The 26974-nt window shown below is 40.7% G+C and overlaps 1 protein-coding gene across 1 annotated transcript; it reads right to left on the bottom strand.

Moving 5' to 3' along the window:
- On the bottom strand, positions 1-24976 carry LOC148024385 (appr-1-p processing enzyme family protein). The gene is made up of 7 exons (XM_087694032.1): positions 24545-24976; positions 24048-24096; positions 1923-2025; positions 1726-1821; positions 1570-1644; positions 1245-1314; positions 1-472 (listed from the first exon to the last, which is right to left on the bottom strand). Exons 1-7 carry the CDS (start codon positions 24941-24943, stop codon positions 395-397), a joined length of 870 nt encoding a protein of 289 aa, XP_087550158.1. The 5' UTR covers positions 24944-24976; the 3' UTR covers positions 1-394.
- Positions 24977-26974: the final 1998 nt, after the last annotated feature.

Genomic DNA, 26974 nt, shown 5'->3' with positions numbered 1-26974 from the left:
TTCAATTTAATAACAGGAATGCCATGAGAATATTCACAACAATAAAGAGATTCAAGGCGGTTACAAATTTTGTAGCATCAGCTCGCTCTGCAAATATTCTTGTGATGCAATTTTTGGAGGACTTCTAACTTTCCCAAAGCTAGACGAAAATGGGTAAAAATGCAGTTTAAAACTACCAGTGACAAGACCCAACTCTGTAAATTATCATCAGACAAATCAATTCAATCCTCTCCGTAAAATTTGTGCTTCCAAGTTCTGGCCTTTACATTTCTTTCTTTTTTCAGGAACTCTGCCCGCCTCTACAACCTGCTCATCTACAATAAGAAAGACCCAAAACTGTATACAAACACCATACTGCACCAAAACTTGCTGAGCACTCTGGAGCGGCTGTTACTTAACAGCTGACAAACTTTTCATTTGCTTGTGAAAGCCACTCTTTCCATGCAGGCCTCTCAAACAGAACAAAATGCACCTGTCACACGGCAAGGGACAACTATTGGCAAATTCAAACATCATGGACAAACAACACATGAAATGAGAAAACCATTGATGGCATGAACCTAGACTACATCAACTGATCGAGGACTTAAAACCCCACAGCACTACACAACCATATGTTAAAATTCAGAACAAAGTGTGATGCAGCTTTCTGGATCCAGTAAGCACATCAGACTAAACCTATGAATTCTTACTCTGAAAATTTGAAGAAATATAAAATTGGTTCAAAAATACAAGAAGGCAATCTATAGAGAAAGTACTTCATCAGAGAAGTTTTGCACTCTAAACAAGTCATTTAAGCCCCGTGCTACCTTTGTGCTCAATGAGCCAGGACTCTCCCATTACATCAATAGACCAGTAAGCATTTCTTCAAATATAATATAGAGAACACCACACTTACTAAGATGACACGAGCTAATATCAAGTGAAAGAAATTTAATTGGAATAGAATCGGGAAAAGCTAATATCAAGTATGACTTTACTGAGGTGCTACGCAAAACTCAATTTAAACCACAGCATTGCCATCTATCTCTTACAAACCACTTAGTTCTAAACTTTCAATGCTACAAGCAGGTCAACTGCCAATCCTCTCTCTACGAAAAACTTAACTGTCAAACCTACAAAAAGGAAATTTAGCCAGAAGATGACATTTGTGTCCAGGAAACACAGGTATAGCTGTCCTAACAATCCTTACCACTACCAGTAAAGTTTCATGCAAACCAACAGAAGTCCAGAAATAGGGGTACCTCTTCCAGGTTGCCCACATTGTCCTTGACTGTCGACAGAGCTATATCTGCTGCTTCATCATAAGGATAACTACACAAAATGCAAGCCAACATAATAAACAATAGCACTTACAAACACTGGAGAACAACTACGTGGAAACCTTACATGGAGCAGCCCACCATTTTTTGTTTAATAAAAAAATTGTAGCAAACAGAATTAAAGCATGAGGAACTAACAAGTGCTGGTAAATGGAAAAAAAATGAGAACTTGAACACATAGGAAAGGACAGAACAACTAAAGACTGAACATAATCAGACCATAAAATGACAAACTAATGTTGGTTACCCATAAACGCCACAAGAAATTGCTGGAAAAGCAATATATTTCAAGGCATTCTGATTTGCGAGAGAAAGAACACTCCTGCAAATGCAGACACGAGCAATCAGAATCCCATGCTGCAAAGGTCCAGGGTAACTCACATCCAGGAAAAAAAACACGTACTTGTAGGATCTCTCTAAAAGTGGTGCTGACTCTACCCTACCATAGTACACTGGCCCTACTGTATGTACAATTTTGCAGACAGGCAAGTGGAATCCACTGCAGTAAAAGTTAACCAGAACATTATTCATGCACATGCTACCAATTCCATAAAAATAGAGTTTTAACTTTAAATAAGCCTTTCTCTGAATTTTGTGTACTCTGTAATAACTGCATCGCCTGTTCGACACCGAACATTTTTTTCTATTTCTTTCAGCTTCCAGCATGCTCTATACAAATCAGGGCCAGCTGCTCTGTGTATGGCTGCCACAATGTAACAAAAAGCGAAGTCTTAAAGTAGAAGTAAATGATTATCCTTTTACATAAAAGTCTCATGATAGATAACTGCCAAGAGGCCAATCAGCAAATCCTAAAAGCACCCGTGAATTGCACTTGAGGCTTGACGTTTAGCTACCAACATAGAAGTAAGCTGATCACTTGCTAAGAAGATGTGTATTAAACAAAATACCCATCTTTCTGTTTCATCTAGAATAAGCTCTTTTTTTTTAACGGGCAACAGTAGCAATGACAATCCACAAAAACACTACACATCCATTGCCACCTCATTTCAACAACAAACCTCACATCTTCCTTTCCAATGATCCTCACATGGATACACAGGTTTACCTCTTATAGCTAAAGCCACGATGATAAGTACCTTTACCCCAGATGTGAATGCACAGTATAAACCCTTGATTGGTCTCTATACAATTTGCATTTAGCTGGGCAATCAGTTCCCAATGAATTCCCATTCAATAACTGGAGGTTTAAGTAGAATTCCTATGGAAATGCTACAATTTGTCATTTTCTGACCTGTTCTAAAAGTTCAGACTCTTGCAAGGAATAAATACCACTTGACCAATCATTGGTGTCTAGTGGCTTCATCAAAAAGCTCTAAAGCAACCATAGTTACGCAAAACGGCCCGAAATGGAACTTAGGAAGGAGCAAAACACCGAAACGGGGTCAAAATCTCTTGAAATGCATTTTCTGGACCGAAAGGTTTTTGTAATCCCGAAATGGTGCCATGGTGTTTCAGGCCAAACCCGAAACGTTTCAGGACATAAAAAGTCTCCAGGGAATAGGATGCAGTATTTATGGTCAAAATTTGGAAGTTTGTGCCCTTTCAAGAAAACATAATTTATTCTAGACCACAAATGTGCCATTTTGAGTGTGGATCAAATGAAATCAGATCAATCACAACCTTTATAAGCAAAAAGGGACCCACCCTTCCGGCACCACGTGGTGTTTCAGGCCAAACCCGAAACGTTTCGGGACATAAAAAGTCTCAAAGGGGGTAACAAGGCAAGGGCAAACAAAATTCAAATCAAAGTCAAAACAAGGCTAGTGAATCCCAAGGATCCCCTCAATCTATTCTTAAACCTAGATGGCAAAATGTACCTAAACAGAATAGGTATTGTCAACATTGTCAAAAGGCTAGCCATCATGACAATGAGCATCGATCTAAGGCAAGAGGCACACAGCCAAAAATCCAAGAATCAAACCCCCGCACCCCAATGGTAACCCCCAATTAGGGAATGCAAGGACAGTAGCAAGGCCAAGCTATCATGAGGACATGTATTTTTGAAACCTCACTTAACATGTAGATTAATTTCCAATCACATGGTTAAGTCAATATTGCACATATGAGGTGTAGTTGGGGTGAGAGTAAAATTGCGAGCCCGAGACCCGAGGAAATCAAGGGATAATGGATCGTATCTTCAAGCCACATAGAGGATTTGTGGACACTTTCTTTGATGACATGATTGTCTATTCAAAGAACGAGGCAAAGCATAGAAAACACTTGGACATTGTGTTCAATGAACTGCTTGAGCATTGGCTGGTTATCAATGACAAGAAAAGTGAATTCTTCTTGCATGAAATCCACTTTTTCAGGCATATTGTATCGGCTTATGGTATTCGCATGGACCCTACAAAGATTGAGACAATACAATCATGGCCACCTTTGAGGAATGTGCATGAGATCCACAGCTTATTGGGTTTATGATCTTACTACAAGAAATATGTACGCGGGTTTGCTGAAATTGCATCTCCATTGCATGCCTTGCACAAGAAGGATGTGCCATTTAGATGGACAGCTATGGAAATCTCAGCATTTGAAAAGTTGAAGGAAAAGATGACTTCATATCCTGTGCTTGTGTTACCCAATCTAAGGAATTTTTCTTGCATGAAATCCACTTTTTGGGGCATATTGTATCAGCTGATGGTATTCGCATGGACCCTGCAAAGATTGAGACAATACAATCATGGCCACCTTTGAGGAATGTGCATGAGATCCACAGCTTATTGGGTTTATGTTCTTACTACAAGAAATATGTACGCGGGTTTGCTGAAATTGCATCTCCATTGCATGCCTTGAGAAAGAATGATGTGCCATTTAGATGGACAGCTATGGAAATTTCAGCATTTGAAAAGTTGAAGGAAAAGATAACTTCAGATCCTGTGCTTGTATTGCCCAATTTAAGGAAGTCATTCATAATTCAAAGTGATGCAAGTGGTAATAGCATTGGGGCTGTTCTTATGCAAGACGGCCGAGTTGTGGCTTATAACTCCATGGTGCAAAAAAGAATTTGTAGGTCTATGAGAAAGAGCTCTTAATTGTAATCCATGCACTGTTTGCGTGAAAACATTATTTGTTGGGGGTTGATTTTACAGTGCAGATAGACTATCAAACTTTGAGGCACTTTCTAACATAGACAAAGTTGTCAAAGAAGCATATGAGATGGGCAAATTTTCTCTCTATGTTTCATTTTCAGATTGTACATATTAATGGTAAAAAGAATGTTGTGGCTAATGCACTATCACGTAAGCCATAAATTTCAGCCGTCAACATGGTTTATCACACTGAGTTGGATGCCATGAAAGAGCAATATGTTGTTGATTCGGACTTTGCTAATGTTTATGATCAGCTTTGCAACGGCCAAAGTCATGAATACTTTGTGCTAAGAGATGGATTTCTCATGATAAATGGACGACTTTATGATTTGCCAGCTTTGAGGCATGATGTAGAATAGTTTGTTAAGACATGCATCGCATGCCAGAAGGTAAAACATGATAGGGTTTGTTACAGCCCTTGCCTATTCCACATAGACCCTGGTAGAGCATTGCAATGGACTTTATTTTTGAGCTTCTTAAGATACCTATAGGGAATGATGGGATATGGACTATCATTTGCAGGTTTAGCAAACAAGCCCATTTCATTTCGGTGAGGAAGAAAATAAAGGTTGATCATATGGCACGATTATTTTTGCAGCACATCTTTAAGTATAATGGTATGCCAAAGTCAATCATTAGTGATCGAGACCCCCGAATGGCCAGTTTATTTTGGAAGGGGTTGTTTGAGAATATGGGTACCATGCTGAAATTCTCATCATCCTTCCATCCGCAGACAAATGGTCAATCTAAGGAAGCAAATTCCACAATGTTAGATCTTTTGAGATGCTATGTTTCAAACCACAAGACATGGTGGAAGTAATATTTGCCCTTGGTTGAGTTTGCTTACAACAACACAGTGCATAGTTCTACACACAAAGCTCCATTTAAGGTGGTTGAGGGTGGCAAGAAGGTGCCCACTATGGATAAGAATTTTGAGGCTGATTGTTATTTGGAAAACTTTGATACAGCCTATGCAAAGATAAAATATACACTTCAAAGATCGTAAGAAAAGCAGAAGAGAGCAACTGATCGCTGTTGGAGAGCGCGGGTAGCGGAAGTGTGAAGATTTGCAGCAGAGGAAGTGAACAGGTGAGTGAGAGTGAGAGTAAGAGTGACGAACAGATTTGGGTGTACCAACAATGTGTTGGTACACAAAGAATAAAATGTATTTATACTTAGGGCCCATAAGGGTGCATTCACATGTACAACATAACAATACACGTGTAAAATACACGGAGGTGAATAGCATTGGCTTCCATGTCATCTTTTGGGCTGTTGGCTTTACTAAGCTTAAGGTATGGAGGTAAGGGTACTCCGAGAGGCTTAGCTTCAGCCATGTTAAATCTGTCCAGTACCTTTTCAATGTACTTTTCTTGATATAAGAACAGCAATTTCTGCGTTCTATCCCTACGAATCCTTATACCCAATATATGCTCTGCATTCCCCAAATCTTTCATGGAAAAAGCTGATTTCAACTGATCTTTGAGAGCATCCAAGCTAGTCTTTCTCTTCCCAGCTAACAACATATCATCCACATATAAAACAAGTATGATAGGGCTGCCATCTGTATCCTTTTTCATATACAAACAATGATCTGCATGGCTGCGCGTAAACCCATGAGAGAGCATAAAAATGTCAAACTTTTTGTACCACTGCCGTGGTGCTTGTTTCAGCCCATATAAGCTGCGTTTTAGTTTACACACCAACTGCTCTTTTCCAGGAACTACAAAACCCTCGGGTTGTTTCATGTAGATCTCCTCATCAATGTCACCATGCAGAAAAGCTGTTTTCACATCCATTTGGTACAGCTCTAAATCCAATACAGCAGTGAGAGCAAAAAGCACACGTAGTGTGGTCATCTTCACGACAGGTGAGAAGACCTCCTGGAAGTCAATCCCTTCCTTCTGTGCATACCCTTTGGCAACCAATCTTGCCTTGTACTTGGGTTTCCCATCAACTGTCTTTACTTTGTAAACCCATTTGTTTGGAAGAGGCTTTCTTCCTTTGGGCAACGACACAAGATCCCAAGTATCATTAGCATACAGAGATTTAATCTCTTCCTGCATAGCTAGCTCCCACTTATTGCTGAATTTGCATGACTTAGCCTCTTTATATGTCAGAGGCTCACCCTCATCAGTAAGCATCACATAATGCAAAGAGGGGTCATACCTATGTGGCTGCCTTCTTAGACGTGTAGACCTGCGTACCCAATGATCTACATTCTCAGGAATCGGATCTACATCTGGAGGCATGTTATTTTCAGCATTTATTGGCTGCTGTAAGCCATTTTCAGCATGCTGTTCATGCTGTACAGCACCTTCATTTTCATTTCCAGCACCTGCATTTTCATAATCAGCAAGTCTATCTTGCTGTCCATGACCTCCCTGTGCTTCTATTTGCTGTCCATCATCATCTGGCTCAAAGATAACCGGCTGATCATCAGTTTCAGCCTATGATACAGCACCATGAGGCTCATCATTTAAAGTAATAGGTGGCCGCAAATTCATTTTCATTTCCAGCACCTGCATTTTCATAATCAGCAAGTCTATCTTGCTGTCCATGACCTCCCTGTGCTTCTATTTGCTGTCCATCATCATCTGGCTCAAAGATAACCGGCTGATCATCAGTTTCAGCCTATGGTACAGCACCATGAGGCTCATTATTTGAAGTAATAGGTGGCTGCAAATTCTGAAATTTGACCTTTTTCATGTCTTCATTTGAGGCTAAAGTACCTTTCAGCAACTTTGCCTCATTAAACACAACATTACGGCTGCGAACAATTTTCTTGGACTGAGGTAGCCACACTCTATAGCCAAATTCACCCTCATCACCATAGCCCATGAAAATGCCTTTGGTGGATTTCGGGTCAAGTTTATTCCTCAGTTCATTTCTAACATGCACAAAAGCATCACAGCCAAATATTCGTAAATGGTCATATGAGGCCGGTTTGCCAGACCAAACCTCCTCAAGAATGCCATTATTTACGGACCTCTTTGGAGAGCGGTTGCAAATGTGAACCGCGGTTTTAAGTGCCTCTCCCCAAAATTCATGAGGGAGATTAGCATTGGACAGCATGCACCGCACTCTCTCACATAGAGTCCTATTGTATCTTTCAGCCACACCATTTGAAGAAGGGCTGTAAGGGGCTCTAAGCTCCCTCTTGATCCCATGCAAGTCACAAAAGGACTTAAATTCATTAGACGTGAACTCACCCCCATTATCAGTTCTCAAGCATTTCAACTTTCTACCTGTCTGAGTGGTCACGAATGCATGAAATGTTTTAAAAACAGCAAACACTTCACTTTTCTTTTTCAACAAATAAACCCAAATCTTCCTGGAACAATCATCAATAAAAGAGGCAAAGTATGCAGCACCACCCAATGATTTCAAAGGCATGCTACATACATCAGAATGCACCAAGTCCAATACATTTGACTTACGGGAGACACCAGAGTAAAAGGAATTTTTCATTTGCTTTCCAAACTGACAGTCATTACAAAAATCAAGTTTAGAGCCTTTTCCATCAACCCTCTTCAAAGAGGTAAGAACATCAAGTCCTTTCTGGCTCATATGGCCTAATCTCTTATGCCATAACTCCAAATGACAGCCAATTTCAGCAACTGCAAGAAACTTGCCATTCAAAGCTTTACAGTGCAGACAATACAAAGTGCCCTTCTTGGTTCCTTTAGCAATCAGCATGGAACCCCTTTTTAATTTCCATAAACCACCACCAAACAGTGTGGTGTAACCATGCAAGTCAAGCTGTCCAACAGATAGTAAACTCTTCTTGATGCCAGGCACATATCTGACATCTTTCAACACAAGTTATTGCCCATTATCCAAAGACAAGTGTATGGTGCCAATCCCATCAATACTGCAAGCATGATTATTTCCAAGGTAAACCTTGCCATAACAGCCTGCATCAAAAGTAGCAAAACACTCCAAGCATGGAGTCACATGGAAAGAGGCACCAGAGTCTACAATCCAAGTCTGAGTGACACAATCATTAACTGACAAAAGTGCATCAATCACATCAACCTTGGTGATCTGCATATCCTGCATGTGACATACAAGGGCATCATAATCCACTGCACATAATACATCAGCCTGTGCATCTGAGAGCTCCTCTATGACAACACTAGAGGCCACATTGGCATTTTCCTTGCCTTTACCTGCCTCAGATGCATCTGTCTTTTCCTCTTTCTTCTTTTTGTCTCCTGCATTCTTCTTTCTCTCTTGTTCCTTCTTGTAATACCTGCAATCAGGCTTCTTGTGGCCCTTCCGACCACACTGATAGCATGTAACATCACTCTTTTCTTTTCCTTTGCTCTTGCTCCTGCTTCTCTGTCCAGGATTTGCATTTTTCTTTTCAGCCCTGTCTCTAACATTATAAGCTGAGTTGCTGCCTTCTCCACTAGACTAACATTATAAGCTGAGTTGCTGCCTTCTCCACTAGACTTACGTCTAATTTCTTCATTCAAGATGGAACCCCTCACACCATCATATGTGAGATTGGGGTTATTGCTGAGAGAAACAACCAAAGTCTCCCAAGAGTCAGGCAATGTCATGATCAAAAAGATCGCCCTCAACTTATCATCAAAATCCAAACTTGCATCCTTGAGCTGATTTAAAATGCCAGTAAATGCACTCAAGTGCTCAGCTGCAGGCTTGGACTCATCCAGCCGCATATTCACCAACTTGCGCATTAAATGCACCTGATTAACAAGTGTGGTGATCTCATAGGTAGTCTTCAACTTCTCCCATATTGCATGACCAGTGTCTAAACCCTTAATGTCTCTCAAAATGTCATCAGTGACACCCATCTTTATATAAGCCACAGCCCTTTTATTGACTTTGGCCCAATCCCCCTCAGACATTTGTGCGGGTTTATCCATTTGCAAGGCATCCCCACAATCCTTTAAGAACAGTATGCCCTGCATACGATATTTCCAAATATCAAAGCCCTGACCATCAAATCGCTTGATTTCCATCAAACTTTTAATGTCAGAACTGGAAGAAGTTGCAGCCATTTTTCACAAGTACAAGTGTAAAAAACACTGAACTGCAAGAGCACAAGCTAAATCAGCAAATACACTGCTGTTCTTGCATAACCAGCAATAATCCTCTGCTGTTTTGACATAAACCAGCCACTGCACAGGCAAATAATGCAGAAATTTATCAAATTCTGCACAAAATCCCAAATTTCCAGGTCCAAATGTGCGCAAATGTCACCCAAACTGAGCAAAATTGCATCAATACATGAAAAGCCCCAATTTTCCTTGGTCCAATGCCAAGAAATTTTACTCAGATGAGCAAAATTCCAACAAATTTTGAAAAATCCCCAAATTAATTGAGGTCAATGCGCACAATGTCTGCAATTTCTGACACAGATGTCACTGTCAAGCACAAACAACATCAAATCTAGGAAAAGCCCCAAATTTCCAGGTTCAAATTTGACCAAATCTGAGAACTGTGCTTGCGCGCGCGAACTCCCGTCAGTGGCAAAAGGGTTGCTTGCAGTAAACCTTAGAGAAATGTAAAAAATTTCTGGAAGAAAAAATGTGTCGAATCACCCCGTCACCGACCGTTGACTGTCGCACTGCCCGTCAGATGCCACGCAGCCTGCGGGAGCCAGTCGTTGACCTGCGCCTGATGCCACGCAGTCTGTCCAGCCTGCGCCTGATCAAAAAACGACCTTTCCTGGCTGCTCGTGACCTGTTTTACTGTCGCCTGATCAAAAAACGACCTATCCTGGCTGCTCATGACCTGTTTGACTGTCGCCTGATCAAAAAACGACCTGTCCTGCCTGCCATGTCAAAAACGACCTGTCCCTGCCTGCCAGGTCAAAAACGACCTGTCCTGTCTGCCAAGTCAAAAACGACCTGTTGCCTGTCTATCAGGCTGTCGCTTGCACAAAACGTGACCTGCAACACTGTCGTCTGACTGTCCAGCACATACACGTGCCTGGAAACAGTGACGACCTGACCTGTATGAGTGACGACTTACTGATTTCTCGCGAGCGAAGAGCTGGTGTTGTCTCACACGGACTTCGAGGAGCGCGAGCACCTTAACCTCAGCTCTGATACCAGTTGTTGGAGCGCGCGGATAGCGGAAGCGTGAAGATTTGCAACACAGGAAGTGAACAGGTGAGTGAGAGTGAGAGTAAGAGTGACGAACAGATTTGGGTGTACCAACAATGTGTTGGTACACAAAGAATAAAATGTATTTATACTTAGGGCCCGTAAGGGTGCATTCACATGTACAACATAACAATACACGTGTAAAATACACGGAGGTGAATAAAGAACCTTTACATCCCAACAATCGCCACATGCATGCTTTGTAGTCTATAGAGGATGATTATGTATTGCTGCGTTTTGAAAAGGCAAGGCTGAAAAAGATGAAAGAAAAAGAAAGATTGTCTCCGAAGTTGAGTATGAGATACTATGGACCCTTCCGAGTGTTGGAGATGATCAGTGGTGTGGCATATCGGCTGAAATTACCTCCACATTGGCGGATACACAATGCCTTTCATGTCAACTTGTTGAGGTCTTTTCATGGTGATATGCCAAAAGATATATCTGCTGAAATTCAGCCTGAGGTTGAGGAGCTAGATGAGATTTTGGTACCCGAGTAAATTATGGCACATAAGGAAAGAAAGATCAAAGGTAAACTTTCCAAGAGATACTTGGTGAAATTTCAAAATTATTCACCAATGGATGCCAAATGGATGGAAGAGGATGACTTGCTAGACCATCCTCGAATGTTGCAGCTTTATCTAGATGCCTTTCAGTTAGAGCCGACTTTTATTCGAGCTTATCTAGATGTTGCAGCTTTATCTAGATGCCTTTTAGTTAGAGCCGACTTTAGTTCGGGCTTTGTCAGGTTCAGCAGAGCAAGGGTCCGGAGTATTGCCTGATGCTCAAGGGGAAGGTAGCACTTCCACTCCTTCAATTATGGATAGCTCTCGTATGTAGTGGATCTCGGATGTATTCAACATGCATCCAAGGTACTGTGCTGACATTGCCATGAGGTCACTACTTAGTATACTAGTCACTGTGAGATGTATGCAAATGAGTATGAGTTTCACCCAGGCACTGGAACTATACTTTTGCATCAACTTATAATCAATTTGGCATGAATTTTACCTCAATTTTGAGACAAAAATTCTAATCAGTTTCAGCTCAATTTTTTATCAGCTTGAGAATTGAATATGATTACTTTTGGGATCAGTTTTTGAATTGATCAATGTCAATTGTTGCAATGAGTTTGTAATCAATTTGAGGTCACATTTGCAACAATTTGTGATCAATTCTCAGATCGGCAAGTGATCAGATTATACTCAGATTTCAATGGTTTACACCTGGTTCCATAGACAACAATATATGTTATGATGCCATTGATGTTTTAGCCATGGTTCATGCTTTGTTATGCAATGTTATGGTTTGGTTTTGCCAAATGAGTTAAGCTCATGAGAAATAGACATGTCACATGATAATCTAGCAATGTTTTTTGAGATTCTTTGTGTCTTATGTTATGTTATGATTGGTTGGTAATTTTCAGCATGTGTTGGGCATATGGAATAATTGAGTAATAGTGCGCAATGTTGTGTTAACTATGATACCTTGTAGAAATTCCAATCCACTATTTTGCTTTTGATGCATCTGGCAATGCAATCAAGGACAATTGCAAGGTTTTTAAGGGGGAGGATTGTCATGAGGACATGTATTTTTGAAACCTCGCTTAACATGTGGATTAATTTTTAATCACATGGTTTAAGTGAATATTGCACATACGAGGTGTAATTGGGATTAGAGTAAATTTACGAGCCCAGGACTCAAGGAAATCACGAGATGTCACAGACAAAAGTTACTATAAGTTATGCCGCACAGGTACTTGGTGGTATCTGGTGCCAATTGTTGACATAGGTCATTCATTTGGCTATGAGTGTCAATTGGTGACATTCGAGAAGTGGTGTTTAATGGTACTTAACGCCAATCTAATAGTCAAAGATGGCACAGAGACACTCAAGAATGGAAATTGCCTAGCCAATTCAATTATTGGCCAGTCAGATTATTTTTCTCAGCACCGAAATAATTATTAGATTAATTTTCAGTATTTAAAGACTGGAAATTAATATTTAATTATAGACAATGCTGGAAAAACCATTTGGGAAGGGTGCTACTTATCAAAAATGCCCATGCAAGACTAAAAAACGTATTTAGAGGCTAGAGAGAGGCATTTTAGTGTATTCAGCCTACAAGAGAGGAGAAAAAGATGCTGCTAGTCTGATTTGCAGCCATTGGAGGACCTTCTACGGCAGCCAGGAGTAGGAGAAGACCAATCAACAACAGGTGACAGCATCTATAGCCTGTTGAGACAGGGCAGTAGCAGTAAATGATTAATTTTCTTCAATTCTTTGCATCTACAAGCTATTGAGACAAGGTAGCAACAATAAATGATAAGTTTTCTTCAGTTCTTCGCGAAGAAAGTCTGAATTTTCTCTCTTCTCAGCATTTTCTCTCATCTCCCAGCCTTTCTACAATATCACAGCATTGAGATCACCAGAGGCTGAGAAATTTCAGATTTCTCTATTGCAAACCCTAATCTGCCAGCAGAAATTAGGATTTAGCAACAACCTCAAGAAGCGTGCCAAAAATTGGAAGCTCCAAGACTTGGATTCAATAGGGCTGAAGCTGTTTTCAGTCAAATTCAGGTGGAGAGACTAGCAAATCAATAAATTTGGGGCATTTTCCATCTCCATCAAAGCAAGTGAAGGTCAATTGATTGCCCAAATCAAGGGGCAGATCAGATTAAAGACTTGCAAGTCATTTTGAACAACAAGGGGAGTTGGAATACTGAAAGGGATTGGGAGAATCCCATTGTACATCAACTTCTTCTTCAATTAAGTTAAATAAATACCAAAAGGGACGCCAGTTTTGGGGCCAACGAGATGTCCAATGTCCAAGATTATATGGTAAAATGTGCATTTCAATTTTGTGAATTTGTTAATTGCTGTAAATAGTGCTTAATCAAGTTATTTACCACCCTATCCAAGGAGGAAGGCTAGTTACACCAAACCCACGTTGCCAGCGGTCAGTCATCACAATTGTGACGAACTACTCAACTCCAAGGGGTTTGTCTGACTAGTTTGCAGAGGCCCACATCATCTCCTTAGAGACATCGAATGCAAGTCTCGTTCACATCTGCGAGTTGTCTCCTTATGAGATGCCTGCAAAGGCCCACTCATCATAGCCACACACCTCGATATCTATTTAGCTTGTGGACAGCAAAGCTACCTATCACATGACTCCTATAGCAGATATTTCATTTCCCAAGCCCCTGCAGCTAAGAGTGTTCGTGTCGAAAACAACTCCTCTGTCAAGATTCACGCCCAAGGTCGCGTTAGTTTTCCCATTGACAAGGGTCCAAATCTCGCTTTGATAGAAGATGTCTATCATGTCCCTGAGCTTGGGGTGAACTTGTTGTTCGTTCAGCAGCTTTGCCAACTGTGGCGAGTAGTTTTCTTTACCGTGACCACAATCGAGGTCCTAGACTCTCAAATTGGTTTAGTGATTGCTCAAGCCAAGGCATAACCTAATGGCCTTCACCACGGTAAGTAGCATCATACGCCCTTTCCTTAGCAGCCTGTCACTCATGTTGTTAAACCCCTTAATTTCATTTGTATAGATCTTTGTAATTCCACATCCACTACTGCCTTAATTGGCACATTGTACTTCTTTTTTATAGTGGATGATTTCTCCAAATACATGTGGGTGTACTTCCTAAAGCACAAGTCAAATGTCTTCACTTATTTTAGTGCTTGGGTGCTGCAGGTCCATAACCAAATTGGTCGTCGTGTGGGTACTATGAGGAGTGATTCTAGAGGCAAATTTACATCTCACGAGTTTTCTGAGTTTCTACAAGAGCAAGGCATTGCACGCTAGCTCACCTCTACCAACTCCCCCACACAAAATGGAGTTGTAGAGCATAGAAACAAGCCAGTCATAAATATGGCACGCTCTATGTTGTTCGTAGCAAAGCTCCCTAAGCGCCTTTGGGTTGAGGCTGTTAACACTTCTATGTACATCTTTATCCGATATTTGACTGCAGCAATCCCTAAAAAGACTTCGTACAAGGCATTTTTTGGCTCTCGACTCGTTATTTCTCACCTCGGAGTTTTCAATAGTCATGCTTATATGTACACTCCTGATGACAATATAGAAAAGCTCACACCTTCAGCAGATCTCTTGATCTTGTGGACAATTCTTCCGATGTAAAAACCTATCATTTCTTCGATCCTTGAACGAACAAGGTGATCATTTAAAGGGATGTCATCTTTGATGAGAGGGACGTAGTACAATCCATTGCACTAGACTCTTCACCTCCACCCACGCCATTTGAGATTGTGCCTACTGAGCTAGGTCTACTATCCACTCCTGACCCTCTTGCATATACTTCAACTTCCAGGCCTCTGCGAGACCCATTACCTTGCTCGTACTAGCAGACCATGTAGGATTCAGGGATTCTTCCACCAAATTACACTCCGGAGAGCCCTAGACGGTCTACTTGACTCACCCCTCAAACTTCATATGCTTCATGTTTATAGCTGCTTACATTGCACATTCTAAGCCAGACAATCGGCAGGAGACTCTCTAGGATCCTCTATGGTGTGCGACCATGGAGAAAAAACTACATAGTATTGATCGAAATGGAACTTAAACATTGGTGGATCGTCCTTGCTACAAATCAGTCATCAGAACAAAGTGGATTTTTAGAATCAAGCTAAAGGCTGGTGGTACTCTAGATAAATACAAGGCTCGCCTTGTTGTCCAAGGTTTCAAACAAAAGCACGGCATTAACAATGAAGAAACATTCGCACCTACCGCTCAATTGACATCATTGCGTCTGTTGATTGTACTCACTATTCACCACAATTGACCGATCTATCAAATGGGCGTCAAAAGTGCCTTTCTATACAGTTATTTGAAGGAGGAATTTTGTGTGGAGCAACCTCCCAGCTTTTCTTCCGCTAATCGGAATGACAAGGTCTTTCGCTTGGAGAAAGCTCTTTATGGGCTAAAGCGTACACCGAGGTCTTGGTACCAAAAGGTCGACGAGTTCTTATGGACTCATGGACACCATTCTATCCCCTATGCTCCAAATCTATATGAATGCACCACTAGCACAAGAGTCAACTATATCCTACAGTATGTTGATGATATATTATTTACTAGCTCAGATTCTGCAACCATTGCAGATATCAAGGCAAAAGTTTGCTCTACATTCGAGATGACAAACTCAGGTTTGTTGTCTTATTTCTTGGGGATGGAGATTGTTAGATCCAAGGGAAATCAATGGAACAAGATTGCACTAATCAGACACGGCCAATGGCCATGTCTCTTAATCCTACTGTCCATTTGCATAAGGATACCTGGAGTCAGCCTTTTGATGCTCATACCTAGTAGGAAAATTACTTTGATTGATTCATACTACGCCACATCTTACGTACTCATTTAGTTTTCTTAGTTAGTATTTTAATGCACCTAGAATGTTTCATTGGATTGCTTGTCTTCGTGTGTTAAGATATTTAAGATGTACCTATAGTTATGGACTAACTTATGGCCATGGTTATAGAGTTAGAAAAGCAGATAGAGAAAGAGAGCTGAGAGCATGCGCATTAATCAAGGAGCTCAATGACTCAGAACTGAACAGTGTTGAACAGTGATAGAGTGAGTGAGTCAACAGATAGGTGTGTACCAATGTGGTACACACAAAGAATAAAAGAATGTATTTATACTTAGGGTACGGTACACTTACACCTGTTAGGGTGAGTTCACATGTGTGAAGTAATATATACACGGGAGAGCGCGTAAAGGACCTTTACACCCAACAACCTCCCACTTAAAGGTCCGACGCAAACCTTTAACCCACTCCTACAAGTTTAATGCAATACTCATGTGGGGCCTTTGCAAGACTTTTAGTGAGAACATCCGCAAGGTTATCCTTTGATTTGATCTTAGTCAGGGTGACTAGACCATTATCCAGAACCTGTCTGATAAAACGATACCGAATATTAATATGTTTGGTACGTGCATGAAACATGGCATTCTTAGCTAAAGCATGCAACGCTCTGACTATCACATCCAAGTACAAGTGTTTTGGGGGGCAGACCAAAATCGTTAACCAAACGACCAAGCCAAACTGCTTCTTTTGAAGCTTCAGTGGCTGAAATATATTCAAACTCAGTGATAGAGAGTGCTACTATTTTTTGCAATCTAGAGCACCAAGAAACTGCCCCACCAATCAAAGTAAAGATATACCCGCTAGTAGACTTGCGAGTATCCAAGTCACCTGCCATGTCTGTATCACAATACCCTTGCAGATCTAACATACCCTTGCCATAGCAAATACATTTTCTTTGTATGCCCTTAAGGTACCGTAAGATACATTTCACTACTTCCCAATGTGCTTTGCCAGGATTTGACATGAACCTGCTTACAACTCCCACTACATAAGCAATGTCAGGTCTAGTGGCAACCATAGCATACATAAGTGAATCACAAGTTGAAGCATAAGGAGCACCCTTCATAGTATTGGCTGCCTTATCATCTTTTGGGCAATCTGCTTTGCTAAGCTTAAGATAAGGTGGAAAAGGTACACCAAGAGGCTTAGCATTAGCCATAGAAAAACGATCAAGTACTTTGTTGATGTACTTTTCTTGTGAGAGAAATAAGAGCTATTGCTCTCTATCTCGTGTTATAACATGCCCAAAATATGTTCAGCTGCACCCAAATCCTTCATGGAAAAGGCTGAATTCAGCTGTCTTTTCAATGCATTAATCTGGCTTTTATACTTACCGGTAATAAGTATATCATCCACATAAAGCACAAGTATAATAAGGCTTCCATCATCAACCTTCTTAATATATAACCAATGATCTAAAATACTCCTTTTAAATCCATGTGAGAGTATGAAGGCATCAAACTTTTTATAGTATTGTCTTGGAGCCTGTCTCAAACCATATAAGCTTCTCTTAAGCTTACATACCAAATGCTCCTTTCCATGTATAACAAAGCCTTTGGGTTGTTTCATGTACAACTCTTCTTCCAAATCACTATGCAGAAATGTAATTCTAACATCCATCTGATCAAGTTCAGGATCCATAGATGCTACAATGGCAAATAACACTCGAAGAGTGGTCATTTTGACAACAAGAGAAAACACTTCCTGAAAATCAATACCCTCCTTTTGTGTATAGCCCTTAGCCACAAGTCTAGCTTTGTATTTGGCTTCGCCATCCACACATTTGATTTTATAGACCCATTTGTTAGGAATGGCTTTCCTATCCTTGGGCAATGTAACCAAATCCTAAGTATCATTCTGATACAATGACTTCATTTCTTCCTCCATAGCTAGCTCCCACTTTTTCTTTAATTCACATGATAAGGCCTCTTTATACGTAAGAGGCTCACCTTCATTTGTGAGCAAAATGGAATCCAAAGAAGGATCAAATCTTTATATAGGTCTTCTAACACGTGTAGACATTCTTACCCAATGATCTGTGTTATCAGGTAATGGATCCACATCCAAAGGAATGTCAATGACTTCATTGTTTAGCTGTTGAACTGCATGTTCAGGTTGCTGTAATACAATTTCAGGCTACTGTATTTCATTTTCAGAATGCTGATTTTGGTGATCAAGCTAATGTTCAGCATCCCCTTGCTGCTCATTTTCATATGGCTCAATAATGATATGCTGATTGTCATAATCAGCATCAAAAGGAGCTGAATTTTCAGTGGCTGATGGCTGCTCAAGTAATTGATCATGCTGAAATTTAACTTTCTTTTTGTCCGAGTCATTAGATGTGACATTTTTCAACGGCTTTGACTCATTGAATACCACATCCCAGTTGCGTAGCACCATTTTCATGCTTGGAACCCAAACTTGATAGTCCATTTCACCTTCATCTCCATAACCCATGAAGATGCCTCTATGAGATTTCATATCAAGTTTGGTTCTGCTATCAACAGGTACGTGTACATAGCATTAGCAGCCAAAGACTCTTAAGTGGTAATATGAAGCAGGTTTGCCAGACCAAACCTCTTCAGGGATGCCACTTTCAAGTGCACAATGTGGAGATCAGTTGCAAATATGCACCGCGATTTTAGGTGCCTCTCCCCAAAATGAGAGCGAGAGATTAGTTGTGGACAGCATGCACCGAATCTTCTCACATAACGTGCGATTCATTCGCTCAACCATACCATTAGATGATGGATTGTAAGGAGCTGTAAGCTCACATTTAATCCCATTGTCATCACAAAACTTATTGAATTCTTTAGATACATACTCTCCCCCATTATCTGTTCTTATGCATTTTAACTTTAAGCCTTTTTTAGTATTAACCAATGCATAAAACCTTTTAAAAGCATCCAATGCCTCACTTTTCTGCTTAAGCAAGTAGACCCATAGCTTCCTAGAATGGTCATCAATAAAAGACACAAAATAACGAAAACCACTATCAGTTTTTATAGGCATGGTGCAAAAATTAAAATTAACTAAATCCAAGATACATGCCTTTCTAGAGGCTCAATGAGAGTATGACTCTTTACATGTTTACCAAAAACACAATCATCACAAAAGTCAAGCTTTGAGTTTTTCACATCAACTCTTCTAAATGAAGAGAGTGTCTGCAAACCCTTTTGACTCATATGTCCAAGACGCTTGTGCCATAACTCCATGTGTGACTGTACTTCAGCAACTGCAACAAACTTTCCAGGAAGTGCCTTGCAGTAGAGAGAATATAGAGTCCCCTTTTTACCACCTCTAGTGACTAGCATAGATCCTTTCTGTATTTTCCACATACCACCACCAAAAGTAGTGAAGTAACCTTTGTTGTCTAGCTGCCCAACAGAAAGCAAGCTCTTCTTGATGCCAGATACATACCTAACATCATGAAGAATCAATTCCTGACCATTTTCTAGAGCCAAGTGTATGGTGCCCATTCCTTCAATATCACATGCATGATTATTGCCAAGGTAGACTTTTCCAAGATTACCTTCTGCATAGGTAGAAAAACACTCCAAAGATGGAGTTACATGAAAATAAGCACCGCCGTCAACAATCCATGATTGTGACAAACCATCATAAGTTGACAACAAAGCATCTATCACATCTGTTTTAGTGATATATATGTCTTCCACTGTCATAGCAAGCGAACCTGAAAATGCAACCAGCAAATTAGCATCTTTATCATCTTCTATTTCCTCAATAACAAAACTAGATACCACATTTTCTTTTTCTATCTCTTTAGGGGTAGAGCTGCTATCCTTGTCATTCTTTTTGCCTTTTGCATTAGCTTGCTTCTTGCGTTCTTGTTCCTTTTCAAAGTACCTACAATCAGGCTTTTTATGCCCTTTGCGACCACATTGATAACAAGCTACATCTTGCTGTTTTTCCTTGCTTTTGCTGCGATTTTTATTTTTATTTGCAGCATTATATCTTTTTTTAGTTCTTCCTCTTACATTGTAGGCTGATCCATTTTTTTCCCCACTTGCCTTGCGTCTAATCTCTTCATTTAGAATAGAACCATGCACACCATCAAATGTCAAGTTGGGGTTATTGCTCAATGCACAACCAATGCTTCCCATGAATTGGGCAAGCTCATGAGCAAGAAGATAGCCCTCAATTTAGGATCAAAAGCTGGCAAACCTGCATCTTGTAACTGACTCAAAATGCCAATGAAAGCATTCAAATGCTCTGAGGCAAGCTTGGACTCATCAAGCTTCAAGTTGACCGACTTCCGCATGAGATGTACCTTGTTGACAGGAGTTGTATTCTCATAAGTAGCCTTGAGTTTCTCCCAAACTACATAGGCAATATCAAGCCCCTTTATATCAACCAAGTTATCATCTGTGACGGCCATTTTAATGTAAGTAATGGCCTTTTTATTCATTTTAACCCAATCCTCATCTGACAAAGCAACAGGCTTATGTTCTTCTAAAGTATCATCGCAATCCTTTAGAAAGAGTATACCCTGCATACGATCTTTCCAAAGATCAAAACCATTGCCATTGAATTTACGAATCTCAAAGAGATTCTCTATGTCAGATGTAGATGCACTGCCAGCCATCTTCAGCAATACACAATTGCAATAAAGGGCTGAATGCTTTCAGCCAATAGCAAGGTTGCTGAATTGTAACAGCAAGTACACACTCTTGTACTTCCAAGGTGTCCAAGAAGCAGATGTTTAGCTGCAAATTTCAGTCTCAAGTACTAATTACAACATATGCATGAATCAAATCTGATACATTTGCATTAAGGATAGCTCCCACTTCAGTAATACATCACCAAAATTCCCAAATGCAATGACCCAAATGCTGTATTTACCACTGTTTCACTGCATAATGAGTATTCAGCAATACATGTGCCAAGAGAAGCTGCCCTTTTTCAACAATGAAGCATCCAAAACTCAAAAGACTCCCACTCAGCAGTGAATCTGCTGCAAATTTCACTGTCCAGTCTCAAAACAACTCAAAATACATCACCAATGTGAAAGCCCCAAAATTTCTGCAGTGAATCTGCTCCAATTGCATAAATACATCTTCCCAAGCATCAAGTACAGGCTAATGTTGCAGAAATTTCAAGATTTCTGCAAAAGCCCCAAATTTCGGGATCCAAGAGTGCATAATTTCCAAGAAATTGACTCAACCAAGCAAAAATTTTACTTGCATTTGAGAATCCCCAAAATTTCCGAGGCCTGTGCACTCAATGTCTACAATTTATGGTTTAGAAGTCACTAAAATATGTGTCAAGCACCAAATCTGTGAAAAGCCCTAAATTTTAAGGAGGAAATTTGCACAAATTCGGGCTTTGTGCTTGCTCACGTGAACACCCGGAAGAGGGGGAAATAAATCAGACTGAAATTTTTTGATTTTAAGAAAAAGAAAGTATTGGGGGCGTTGACCTGCCCATCATCCGTGCAGCCCGACACCCTGTCGCCCGTCAAGCGTGTGTGTCTAACGCACACCTCCTCTAGTCACCCAACACGCCGCAGTCGCCAGTCGCATTGGTCGTCAGTCCGTCATTGGTCGTCAATCCATTGACTGGTCGTCAGTCCGTCGACTGCCTACGTCTCCCGTCTGACACCCGTACGTTGTTGACTAGTTGCCCGCTCTTCAACAAACCCCAAACTAATACACCTATAACACTCCTGCGTGTAACCTGAGTCAGTTGTCGATGCCCTGTCAAGCTTGTAGCTAGCAACTACTCCCTGTGGACCCCTAGAACCATTGTAGCTCTGATACCAGCTTGTAGAGTTGAAGCGGAAGCAGATAGAGAAAGAGAGCTAAGAGCAGGCACATTAATCGAGGAGCTCAATGACCCAGAACAAACAATGTTGAACAATGATAGAGTGAGAGTGAGTCGACAGATAGATGTGTACCAATGTGGAACACACAAAGGATAAAAGAATGTATTTATACTTAGGGTACGGTACGCTTACACCCGCTAGGGTGAGTTCACATGTGTAAAGTAATATATACACGGGAGAGTGCGTAAATGGCCTTTACACCCAACAATGGTTTATACTTGCAAGACTCCACTAATTCTGACTGAGTGGGAGATCCTAACACCAAACATCCCCATGGCAACTACCTCTACACCTTGGGCATGACACCAATCTCTTGGGCTAGCTGTAAGCAAAAACGATGGCAGCTTCCACGGCCGAGGCAGAGTGGTATCCCAAACTTTCTACAAATAGATATACAACCACCACTCTCCCTCAATCTCGTTTTTTCACGTTTCAAGTGCCATATCCCATTCGCAGAAGACATCACGGTCAGAGTCTTCCATTGCTTTCTGATACTATGTAGCGTCAAATTCCAACCTTCATCACCCATATCAAGCTGTCACCTGCTACTCCATCACTGCCAAACTTGCATTTCCTATCAAGCATCCATCCCCAGCTGCTAACGTCATCATTCAAGCTGCGTTTATAGTCATCAAGGGTCTTTGAAGCTATCGCCATCATCCACGTGTTATTGCCTTGCACTAATTGCATTTAATCTTCTCTCTCCTCCACAAGGTTATCTACATTGTCCAAACTATTTGCATTTGCCATCTCCAACTCTACCACCACTTTTCTCTATCCTCGAGTACCTATGTTTTTAGTCTTTCTCCCCCTGCACTATCGTCTACATTAAATCCAACCTTCTCTGGCTGTATTTGCTGGTGTTCGACACACAAAGAATACCTTGCTACGTTTCGGGATCCGTTTTGAGTACGGCACTCTCCAACTCATAACTTTTGCCTCAATCCTAGAGATACGAGAGTTCAACGTTCAATATTCACTGTATAGTATGGTTGCTACATGAGAATTGTATATTTAGTATTCATTCACTTCATTATTCATTGTGTTCATTGTCTCTGAGTTACTATAACCCTAACCCTATTTTGTATTTATCAATTTGTGCTTTGTCGTACAATTGGTCTTGTGTTTTCTGTGTTTAAAGCATTTCTTCACAAGGCCTAGACTAACAAAATCCAATATACTTGTTAGTTTGGTACCTACTAGGAAGATTCAACCAAATAACTAATAAGAATGCTCACTGACCAGCCATGAATGTCTAGAGGTTTCATCAAGAAGTCCTAATATAGCATATAGATCTACTTTGCCACCTAGAGTTTCATCATTCACACCCAGACACAAGCACAAGTAAGTCCTATTGTCAAAACCAGAGCACTACTCAACAAAGATAATGTCCTTGTCTATCTACAATGGTGCTTTTCACAAACAAGCATCCTTGAGGTAGGCAATATTATTTTGAAAAGTGTATATAGTAAAGCACCTAGGAGTCTATGAAGGTGTCTCTAACAAGCTACCTACTAAGTAAGAGTTAGTGCACCTTCAAGTTTGGATCCGTACATGGCCTAGCATTTGCTATGAAAGGACCATATTTTTATGTTTTCACACGTAGTTACTTTATGGGCTATTATACTCTTGTATGGTTAAGTGCATATGATCTTTGAGCCTAACATTTATGACACCCTTGAACATCTATGCATGACTTCCAATGGATGAAGGATCATTGCTGGTAATCCTTAAGGTCCATACAAGCAGCTTAATGGGTTCCATAGACATGCCTGCTTGGCTATGACCTATTATGTACTAGTTAAGAAGGGGCCTTGTATGTGTTTCAAAATGCAACTGTTTCAACCGTCAAAACTTAAATATAAGAACTCTTTGAAATGGTAACAATTGTCAGCTTCCACCCAAACATAAGAAACATGTATGTTCACGGCATAAAACAATTCAAGAAAGATCCTAATGACCTGACAAAGCCTTCTATGGCAAGTAGAAATTGCAATCATTTCTCATTTTCTCAAATGGTCTCTAATTATAAACAGTAACATGTGGTACAAGTCATGCAAATTGCTTTTTGAAAGTGTGACCATGAATCAGCCCATCAAAAGCAGGATGATACATCTGACAACTATCCTGTGTTGTCAGCACATTTCATAATGAATAAATGGGCTTAGATACAAACGTTTGCATTTCACAACTTTTAAAAATTTGGTCATGTTAAGGATTTCAATCGAACATTGTACATACCTCCATCAACACCACCACCTCCAAGCATATTTTCGTTTGCAGCATTCACCTGTACAGAGGTCAAAAAACATTAGGGCATAGCCCTCAAATAGAACCTATGCCAGTGTGTTCATTTTTATGCATCCACGTGCATCACCAAACCCATCACAAAGACATGATGGACAGAACCATCCATGTTGTGGCAATTCAAGCAGATATTCATTATACGATTGCAAAAACGAGCCTCCAATTGAATCACAAAAACATGATGGACAAAAACATCCGTGATGTATGAATTCAAGCAGGAATTCATTATGCAATTACAAAAAGGAGCTTACAGCTGCATCACAAAGACATGATGGACAGAATCATCCATGTTATATGAATTCAAGCAGGAATTCATTGTAAAATTACAAAAAGACGCTTACAGTGGCATCAAAAAGACATGATGGACAGAATCATCTATGTTGTATGGCTTCAAGCAGGTATTCATTACACAATTGCAAAAATGAACTTACAATTGCGTCACTTCTGCCGTCTACATGCCACTCCGTGATGTCCCCTTGGTGCAAAACTAGAAAGCAAGAGTTGGTGAGGCGGAACCATTTGCCTTCGGATTGCTGCCTTCTGAGGTCATCAGGACCTTGGAATTGCTCGACGGGGGGCTGTGCCTCCTGGGTAGGGTGGAGACCGTTCTTGGTGGGAACGGTGGTAACGTCATGGCGGCCACTGGTACTGTCATGGCCATTGGCAGTTGCCGCCATCGCCATAGCCGTAGCCGGGGTACGGTCCGGGCTGTTGCTCGTCATGGCACGGGATGGAAAAAGACACAGAGAGGAGCGATGGCTAGAGGAGGAGAAGGGAAGGGGAAGACGACTCACAGGAACAAGTGGAGAAATGACTGCTCTCAAGATCATCTTTATTAAAGCCTCATGCTAAGTAGATCCCGCAAAACCTTTCATTGAGACAATTGGTCGGATGTCTAATCAAATTCCATATGTTTGTTTTTATTTTTCCAATAATTAATTTAAATTACTTAACTTTGTACATACGCAAAAACTTTTAATTGAGAACATCACACGGATTTTTCTTAATCCAATTCTATGTATCTTTACAACTAGATGCTCCTTGCAAATTACAAGCTTTCAAAATAAATAACAACTTTAGGAGCAAGGAAGCAAAAGAAATTTCTCTAACAAGAGAGAAGGAGAGGGAACTAACTTCCTAACGGGAAGTTTCCCATTCGAATTGAAAGTTTGCATGACTCCGCTCCTCTTCCCCTTCCCCCATCATTGTTAAGCGCACATCCAAAACATCAAAGAAAGGAAAGTGGCTCTCAATGTCTCATCCTCGAGAGAGGGAAAAGGACTTCACCTCCTCGCTTCATCATGTCTCAATTGATGCCTGTCCAATCACCTCAATTTTGCTTACTACTAGCAGGTTTGATGTCATCTTTCAAAGCGTTTTTTCAGATTGAAGGCCAAGGCATAGTAGACTCTTTGAAATCCTTGTATAACCCACTTTTCAACATGAGCCTATACAACAAGCAGTATCCTATCAAAGCTAATCCTTAGTAGAACCAAGGACAAAACGGAGGCTGTCAACACTGGGGCACAGACTTTAGAGGCATAGATTGCATGAAGTTCTACAAGAGAGAACTCAACCTGTTAGAGTGGATCATCCACCCTAGACTAAAAAGACACAACATGACAAACATCCTAAAGCCCATTGACACTATGAGGCTCCTGCAAAATAAGTCAAATCATGAATAGAGAAGCCAACCACCGCCTGCAAGTGAAAGCCCATCAATGAGAGGCCAAGGCAACACGACTTCGAACTAGTAAGGGGAAGGTGAGGTAATGCCCCACCCTTGTAAGGTGCCACCAATGATCCATGGTGCACTAAGTTGTAAGGCCCCCATTATGAGAAGAAGCCATGTCTGTGCACACATACGTTGGTTGTGTCCTAACTTGTATGTTAGATGAGGTCTATATGACCAGATGGCAAAAGGATGACTTTTGTGGATCTAGCCTTTGGGTTAGATAGAGTAGTTATGTTCGTAGCAACTCGCAGCACAATGCATCAAGTTGCAAGGTATGGAAGTTATCAAGGACCCCTATTTTGAGGTTCAAGGACCATAGGTTGGGGAATCTTAGGGGGCTAGTGGCCCCCCTAACAGTGGTTCAAGGCAACACCCCTGGCTTGACAATAAAGGGAATATTCCCTGGCCAATTAGAGAAGGTTTATAATATGGTGGGACATGCCGACTAGACTACCTTCCAATTCTATAAAAGGAAGACCCCTCCAAAGTCATCGTCAATATATCTTTCACCTAGTCTTAGTTTTTCTAGCTACCCTTAAGCTCTTTGCCTTTAGTTTTTTGGATCACCATCTAAGCTTCACAATAGAACTGCATGGGTGGACTAAGCCATCTTTGTATTAGTTCATTTGATATTGAAGTAGTTTTTGTTCTTCTCGTATTTGTTGTGTGTTCTCTATTCCTTGCTCAAATTATGTCCGTCGTGTCGTATAATTTCTACATTACTTTCCTAATAATTTCATTTTTTTATTTGAAAATGAAACAACGGCTCTTAATGTTTTAGGAGTAGGTTAATGGATTCTAAAAAATTCTCCCCTTACTCTATTTAAGTGGACACCTGAGTTTAGCCTACGCACAGACAAACCATGCAAAGTGCAAAGTTCCTTTCTGGGTGGATCTAACAAACCTCCCTCGGAACTTATGGTCCTTTGTGAAATTGATAACATCACCTTTGTGGAGGATGCTAGGGCAAAAACCCACTAACACAATAAACCCATGCTAGTGCTTGCAAGTACTTATTGAGATCAATCTCTCAAAAAGGCTCCCAGACTTTCTGCTAATCTCAAATTCAGATGGGAATGTGCTTACAAAACAACCTCTATCATATAGGAATCCACCTAATGCATGT

This window comes from Lygodium microphyllum, chromosome 15, assembly GCF_053477565.2.
Source record: "Lygodium microphyllum isolate KBCC chromosome 15, Lygodium_microphyllum_v1.1.10, whole genome shotgun sequence".
NCBI lineage: Eukaryota > Viridiplantae > Streptophyta > Polypodiopsida > Schizaeales > Lygodiaceae > Lygodium > Lygodium microphyllum.
Note: the sequence above shows the minus strand (reverse complement) of the source record. Positions and strands in the feature narration are given on the sequence as shown.

Bases quoted from the DNA above. Each gene is read 5' to 3' on its own strand.
- LOC148024385 (XM_087694032.1), bottom strand. From the start codon at position 24,943: ATGATCTTGAGAGCAGTCATTTCTCCACTTGTTCCTGTGAGTCGTCTT. The intron at 24,097-24,544 runs GTAAGTTCATTT...ACCTCTGTACAG, and splicing joins ACGGCAGAAGTGACGCAATT to GTGAATGCTGCAAACGAAAA. The intron at 473-1,244 runs GTACCCCTATTT...GCCGTGTGACAG, and splicing joins ATGTGGGCAACCTGGAAGAG to GTGCATTTTGTTCTGTTTGA.